Source organism: Dipodomys ordii, unplaced genomic scaffold, assembly GCF_000151885.1.
Source record: "Dipodomys ordii isolate 6190 unplaced genomic scaffold, Dord_2.0 Scaffold19, whole genome shotgun sequence".
In the NCBI taxonomy this organism is placed as follows: domain Eukaryota; kingdom Metazoa; phylum Chordata; class Mammalia; order Rodentia; family Heteromyidae; genus Dipodomys; species Dipodomys ordii.
The window spans coordinates 15,075,494-15,082,443 of record NW_012267235.1 but is presented as its reverse complement, the minus strand read 5'-3'; the positions used below and the strand labels follow the sequence as shown (position 1 = coordinate 15,082,443).

The 6,950-nt window shown below is 48.3% G+C and overlaps 2 protein-coding genes across 4 annotated transcripts in view; both read right to left on the bottom strand.

The window, feature by feature from the left end:
• Positions 1-239: 239 nt before the first annotated feature.
• On the bottom strand, positions 240-6,354 carry Fbxo39 (F-box protein 39). 2 transcript variants are annotated; one of them, XM_013013497.1, is made up of 4 exons: positions 6,325-6,354; positions 2,527-3,631; positions 488-664; positions 240-363 (listed from the first exon to the last, which is right to left on the bottom strand). In XM_013013497.1, the coding sequence occupies exons 2-4, from the start codon at positions 3,550-3,552 to the stop codon at positions 316-318; spliced, it is 1,251 nt and encodes a 416-aa protein (XP_012868951.1). In that variant the 5' UTR covers positions 3,553-3,631; positions 6,325-6,354; the 3' UTR covers positions 240-315. The 2 variants fall into 2 exon arrangements, 1 of the variants encoding a protein (XP_012868951.1); XR_001174946.1 differs by lacking the exons at positions 240-363; positions 6,325-6,354 and adding an exon at positions 2,081-2,190 and having other exon boundaries at positions 592-664; positions 2,527-4,138.
• Positions 6,355-6,380: 26 nt separating this feature from the next.
• Xaf1 (XIAP associated factor 1) overlaps positions 6,381-6,950 on the bottom strand; it is a 12,642-nt gene continuing 12,072 nt past the window's right edge. The window contains exons 6-7 of one of the 2 annotated variants that reach the window (XM_013013498.1): positions 6,626-6,695; positions 6,381-6,492 (exon numbers count right to left, since the gene is read on the bottom strand). In XM_013013498.1, coding sequence (XP_012868952.1) covers positions 6,440-6,492; positions 6,626-6,695 — 123 coding nt within the window. In that variant the 3' untranslated portion in view covers positions 6,381-6,439. The remainder of the gene's footprint in view (positions 6,493-6,625; positions 6,696-6,950) is intronic. The other variant, XM_013013499.1, reaches the window with a different exon arrangement.

The window sequence follows — 6,950 nt, the reverse complement described above, 5'->3', positions numbered from 1 at the left end:
ATCCTCAGATCTCAGCCTCCTGAGTTGCTGGGATTACAGGTGTGAGCCACTGGCGCCGAGCTCCTCAGCTATTTCATTTTTTTTTTGGTCGGTTGTGGGGCTTGAACTCTGGGCCTAGGTGCTATCCCTCAGCTCTTCAGCTCAAGGCGAGTGCTCTATCGCTTGAGCCACAGTGCCACTTCCAGTTTTCTAGTGGTTTATTGGAAATAAGAGTCTCACGGACTTTCCTTGCTTTTGAACCATGATCCTCAGATCTCAGCCTCCTGAGTAGCTGGGATTACAGCTACCGGCACCTGGCTTCCCCAGCTATTTCAATCAGCAATTAGTTGAATCCACGGATACAGAACCTTTGGCCCAGTGGTACTGAAAAGAAGACTTCAAGTCATTTACCCTCAGTGGGCATCGGTTGCCAATGGCTGTCCCCACTTCCCCCCTCATCTCTGACTTACCTCTTTGAGTCAAAGCTCTCTGTCCTAGAAGCCCTTACCTTAAGTGTGCGCAGGGCACATTGCCCCTCCTCCTGGCTTTTCAGGATCCGCTCCACAAACCTAACATCCAGGAAAGCCCAGATTTTGAAGTAGAAAAGCTTCCTGCAGGACAGGATGAGGAGGTGTAGCTCCTCATCGAGTGACTCGTGGTTATTGTTGAACTCAAAAGTTAATTTCTGGAAAACACCAAGAGGGGAGGCATGTGTGGACAGAGGAGCTGAGGCTGGCTGGGTCATTTCACGACATCTCCGTGACCTGGCTTTGGGTCAGATAGCTATGATGACTTGGTAGCTTTTTAGACAAGGTACTAGAGATTTAGATCTTAGAGGAAGAAAATTGAGAATGACCTCACAAGTAGACATGCAGGTTTGCAAACCCCAGAATTTAAAGGCTGGAAGCATGTGGCTCAAGTGGTAGAGCATTTGTCAGGCAAGTGTGAGTTTAACCCCAATACTGATACAGGGAACTGGACACACAAGGCAGAGGTGAGCAGAGAGTGGGAATACATAAAATAGATGTGAATGGAATCATCCCAAATGACCCAGAAATGCTTCGAAACATCCTTTGTATGGATTGTCACCCCAGTTCTTTTTTGCAATTCTAACTAGTTCCCAAAGCATGTGCAGTTTTTCCATGACCTCCAAGTGCCCAGTAAGGGATTTTTTTCTATTTAGTAGCTCATGAATATTAGTTGCATCTCATGTACCTGATTAAAAATCCAGGTATAAACATGAAGCAGATGCATAGTAATGGCTTGAGTTAATCTAGACTTGTTGGTCAAACTCTAATTTGCTTAAATACTCTCAATACTCCAAAATACTCCAAAAAATCCTCCATAGAGAATAAAAGGGGTCTTAAGGTATGTATGTGTGTGTATATACACACATGTACGCGTGCATGTGTATATAAGGCTTGAACTCAGGACCTCATTCATTTGCTTAGCTTTTTTGCTCAAGGATGGCTCTCTACCACTTGAGCCACACCTCTACTCCTGTGTTTTTGCTGGTTAATTAAAAAGTCTCTCAGATTTGTCTGCCTAGGCTGGCTTTGAATCAGTATTCTCAGATCTCAGATCCCTAAGCAGTTAGGATGACAGGCATGAGCTACCAGCACCTTTGAGTTCTCAATCTTTGAAAACTCTTCTTTGAAAATGCACTTCTTGCCTCTCAGTTTAAGTCTTTGATTTCGACTCAAGACAAGAAATAGAAATACTAGCACAGTTACCACAGGTAACTGGTACATGAACAAAACAAAACAAAACAAAAGCCTAGAATTTGAAGGCGATGTATTAGGAGACCAAAGACCAGGGTGCTGGCCTCAGCCCTCCTGAAGTGGACTGCTTGGTGGTTGTGGACAGATGACCAAACTTCAGTTCTTCTGCAGCACAAAGGATCCTCAACCACGGCTGCCCTGCACACCTCAGGCTTATGAGCACCCTGGTGTGAGCAGTGCTATTTGTGCCTGTTAGAGCTGTTTGAGAATCTTAGAAAGGACAAAAATCCTGGGTTTATAGGTGGAGAAGCTGCCCCAGTAAAGAACAGGCCCAGAACCTCCAAACTCTTCAGTGGCTTAAGTCAAACTTGGATTTTTACCTGGTTGGTTCTTTCCATTCTCCTCTTTCCCATTACCAGGCCCTGTAGTAAGTGGGTGGAATAGGCCCTCCTACTTAGCATACAAAGGGTCTCCTGTGTGTGGCTCCAACCTGGTAGAAAGGTGGAAAGAGGCTGCTTACCTGCAAAGCATCTCCTGGCTCAGGCTTCGCAGCTCTGAGCTAATTAGAATAGAAGTCTCTTCTTTGGTTGACAGCCACTACAAGACAATGCCTGCACTGCACATATAGGAAGGAAGCAGGTGTTTACCTGCCATGGCCTTTGGTGCATTGGGGAGGGTGCTTTTAGCATCACTTCCTAGGACTTTGGTGTGGGATTGGGGGGAGGGAGGCATCAAGGAGCAGGTGGCAGCTGGCTTTCCTCTAGAAATCTGCTCATCCTAGTGGCAATCACTCCCCACCAGCATCCAGTTCTCATTTCCTTCTTACCTGCAGAGTGTACCGGAAGGTGGGCAGGAGGTCGGTGAGAGTGGGCCGCATGGACCAGTCTGGATCACTAAAATAGCAGCTTCGGAGGCTGACACTCCTCACGGGAATCTCTTGCAGGAGGATCCGAACCAAACGCTCGTATTTCATGACCCGTTCAAAGAAGAAGTTCACCTTCAGGTTGTTGGCCTGCTTAGCCAGCTTGGCCCAGGACATACCCCAGACCACCTGCCCATGGGGGTCGTGAATGTGGCATTTGATGTTCATGGTCCCAAGGGTGCTGGCATTGTTCTCGCCCAAGCTCTCCAGCAGCTCATCAGAGATACAGTTGTAGTTGAGTGTCAGGGATGTAAGGTTGCAGAATGTGTTCATGGTCTTGTGAAACTGGGGGCTGCTGTAGACAGCTAGATGGTGGCTGAAGAAATCTTCGATGTTAAGCTCCGAGGCCAGGCTCACATTCTTCAGGTAGCTCAGGGAGTTGAGGATGTTGCAGCCTTGCTCCACCGTCAACCTGGCCCCTTTCAGGCTGAGCTGATCCAGGTGTTTGCCCATCTTCTTGAGGAAGAAACTCAAGCTCTTGATGAGCGAGTTCCTGATACTGTTCCTCCAGACCAGACGGTCCATCTCCAGGTGCTGGATGGAGAGAGACTTCAGACGGCTGTTACTCTTGCCCAGGCATGCGAGCAGACCTCGCATGGTGATCTGGAACTTCTTGGTCAAGACGGCATTGTACGGATTCAGAAACTTGATCTCCAGATGTTCCAGGTAACGACCAAATTTCTTCACATACCACAGGGCGGACTCGAATTCCGACGCATGTGCCCTGGATGGTCTTCCACTGAAGGTGATGGTCCGGTAGCGCCAGAGGTCAGCCGAGTACATCATCTGGTTCCATTTCCTGCAGACCAGGGCCGCCCTGGACCTGTCCCTGTCTCCCAGCCACCAGAAAACGCGACGAAGGCACACGTCGGGCAGGGAAGCCCAGCAGCTCTGGTCTTGAGGCTGGATCAGGTCGCCTTCTTCATCCATCAGAGAACTGGGAGGGACGGTGTTGCTGCGTGGGAGCAGGGCTTCCAAGAGTGAGCAGAGAAAAGCAATCACCTGTTTTCTGTAGAGAGTGAAAAAGAAGAGCCATTACATGGCAAACAGATGAAACTCAAATCAGTGAACTTCTGCCATCCTGGGTACACTGGGTTTGGCTTGTGCACACTGCAGGGAGTCTAAAGAGAGACTCAGAACATAGCCCCCCATGGAAGGACTTCAGTCAACCTAGGAACACAAATCCAGCTACCCTCCAGGACTAGGGTAGCACAGTAGATGTGGCTAATTCTGTGGGAGTGAGGAAGGAGAATGGGCTTCTCAGAAGAGGTGAAAGCTGGTTGTTTTGTAGGGTAAGTGTGCCATGTTGGTCTGGTGGTGGTAGAGGAAAAACTAATCTATTCCAGGCAGAGGAAACAAAAATTCTGGGCAAAGTCACAGAATTGTGAATGCATGAGGTGTGCGCAATATTTAGAGAAGTAGATACTACTTGGATGTCTTGAATTTGCAAATTTTTAAAATTAATTCACTAATTCATTCATTAATTTAGGTATTGGTACTAGAGCTTGAACTCACACTCTTGCTTAGCTTTTTGTCCCCCTCAAGACTGGTGCTCTACCATGTAAGCCATACCACTTCCAGCATTTTGTTGATTGATTAGGGATAGGAATCTCTTAGGCCAAGGCAGAAAAGTCTGTGGCATTCTTTATTTCCAATTAACCAGTAAAAACCAGAAGTGGAGGTATGGCTCATGTGGTAGAGTGCCAAGCTTGTAATGAAAAAAGCTAAGCAGGATTTCAGGGCTTTGAGTTCAAGTCCCTGTACCTGAACAACAACAACAACTGTCCCTTGGTTTTGTCTGCCTTGGCTGGCTTCCAACCTTGATCCTCAGGATCTCAGCCTCCAGACCATCTAGGAGATGCTGAGCTGCAAATTGAATTTAACAAATGAAAAAATTGGGATGTCTCTCCAATTACTTGTAAACCTCCCAAGGGTGAGGGCCATGCAGCATGAATCAAGGACTCATAGAAAGTGCTCTAGGAAAACTAATTTAAAAAAAAAAAAGAAAAGCTTGCTTTGAATTTCATCCCCAGTATGGCCAAGAGTTAAATGACAGCCCTGAGAAAGTTACAGGCAGGAAGAGTCATTAGACATTTAAGAAGCAGGGATGGGGTTGGAAGAATGGATATGTTTGGTGGGCTAGAGTTTAACAAGGAGCCTCCACATCATATATAATGAAGGAGATGAGCACCTGCTTCTTATGACAAGTGAGGAACAGGGTAGCTTGGAGGGTTGGGTTCAGACCTGTCACTTGCTACCGTGTGACATTCATCAAGTTAATTCATTTCTTTGTGCTGCAGTCTCTCCCTCTGTAAAGGGGTAGTATCTGAGCCAGACACTGGCGATTCACACCTGTAATCCTAGCTGTTCAGGAAGCTGAGATCTGAAGATCATAGTTTGAAGCCAGCCCAGGTAGGAAACTCCATAAGACTCCTATTTCCGATTACCCATCAGAATGCTAAAAGTGGAGATGTGACTCTAGTGGTAGCACACCAGCCTTGAGTGACAAAGCTAAGGAACAGTGAGTGCTCGGGCCCTGAGTTCCAGCCCCAGTACTGGCACACAAACAAGTCTAGTGTTGGGAGCTGGTGAGGGGTTGCCTGGCATGGGGAAATGCTCTCTCCTTGGGAACTGTCCTTAGTGGGCTTCCACACAGGACTTCTGCACCATCTCTGCGTTTCACAAATGGAGAAACAAAGGTGTTGCCAATCTGGGAAGGAAAGCTCAGGGCTGCGCATCACCACGAATGGGAGAACCTCCCGCCACGCCAGACGCTTCAGGAGGAGGACAAGCAGCTCCAAGAGGCACTTGCAGCGCCCCACTACCATCCCGGCCTGCGCCCAGAGCACCACGCGCCCGGCTTTCCACGCTCGCCAGTTACCCGCTTGCTGCGCCCTGATTGGGCCGCAGGGACCGCGAGCTGCTTGTTCCGCCCGCGCTGTTGCTCCGAAGCCAACTCTGCAAGCACCGAGTCTGAGTCCGGCTTTCTCGCCCAGATAAAAGCCTTGCACCGGACCACCTTTGTGACGCCGCCACCACCCGAGCATCCCCATTGGGACCCCAGCCCCAAGCTGTCAGCTCAGTTGGTGAGTGGGCGCAGGAACCGCATGTGGAGTGTCCAGGAAGGGGCCTTGGCTAGGGGCTGGGGGGATGAGCAGCCCTGTAAGCATGGCCCTGCGCCCGCCCCTGCGAAGAAGAGGCTGTGCCTTGAACTTGAACTCTCAAGCCGCACAGCCCTATCCAGCTTAGGAAGACTCAGCTCCTGTGCCTCCTCTTTTGGAAGACAGGTGCGATCTGGGCTGGGGCTCCGCTTTCCTTTCTGGAGACACCAGCCCCTGCCTGGGAAAGCCTTAAGTAAGCTGGAGTTGAACTTAACAAACTTAAGAACCTTCCCCCGTCCTACCTCTCCATTTGGGTGGGGCGTATCTTCCTTAAGCAGGCCAAGTAAAGGATTTTCCCAAAGCCCAGGCAGAAAGTTGAGTGTACTGTTTTCCCTCAGGGAAATTGCATCTCCCCAATTCCTCCAGGTTTCCTCCCCAATTCCCTTCTGAAAACCAGTGACCCTCCTCCCCCTTTTGCGCTTACATGTCCCTTATCCACCAATCCAGATTCTGTTGTCCCTCTGCCCACTGTTTCTCGCCTTTCTTCTTTTCTTCTTCCCCCTCCACTGTCTCATCTGCTGCCTGAACTGAGATCAATTACCCAGAAAACCAGTAAGCAATGCATAAAAAAGACGAGCAGGAAGCATTCTGGGAGAGTGTCGTTTTGTTTTGCTTGGCTTTAATTCTTCAGGAACCCAGCTGCAGGTCTCCTAGGCCTAATCGGAATCCAGAATTTTTCTCTCCTGGTCATCTTGGGGTAAGCTGATGCCTGTTCAAAAAGAAAAGAAAGAGTTCAAGGTTAAACCTTTTCTTCTAAAATCCCCTCTCTTTCCACAAGTAAAAGACCACCACAGGGAAGAAGCAGGAAAGCCATGTAAATAGGAAATCTAAATTCAGTATACCTTTTCTTTCCAAATCTAGCTGGTTCTTCACTTGTTTTTCTCGTAATGAAGCTAAATGTTGACATTTCACCTAAAGAAACACATATTTTTAAAGTTCAATATGTTTCAATTGAGCATTGCTAGTTTGTTTGCTTGTTTTTTCATAGGGCTTGAACTCTGGGCCTGGGCACTGTCCCTCAGCTCTTCAGCTCAAGGCTAATGCTCTACCACTTGAGCCACAGCATCACTTCTGGTTTTCTCGTGGTTTATTGGAGATTAGAGTCTCAGGGATTTTCCTGCTCAGGCTGGCTTTAAACTGTGATCCTCAGATCTCAGCCTCCTGAGT

What these genes read in the sequence shown, in the direction of transcription:
- Fbxo39 (XM_013013497.1), bottom strand. Translation starts at nt 3,552, where the DNA reads ATGGATGAAGAAGGCGACCTGATCCAGCCTCAAGACCAGAGCTGCTGG. An exon ending in CCTTCCGGTACACTCTGCAG is followed by an intron (nt 665 to 2,526) that starts GTAAGAAGGAAA and finishes GGTGTTTTCCAG; the next exon opens with AAATTAACTTTTGAGTTCAA. An exon ending in GTGCCCTGCGCACACTTAAG is followed by an intron (nt 364 to 487) that starts GTAAGGGCTTCT and finishes TCTTCTTTTCAG; the next exon opens with TACCACTGGGCCAAAGGTTC.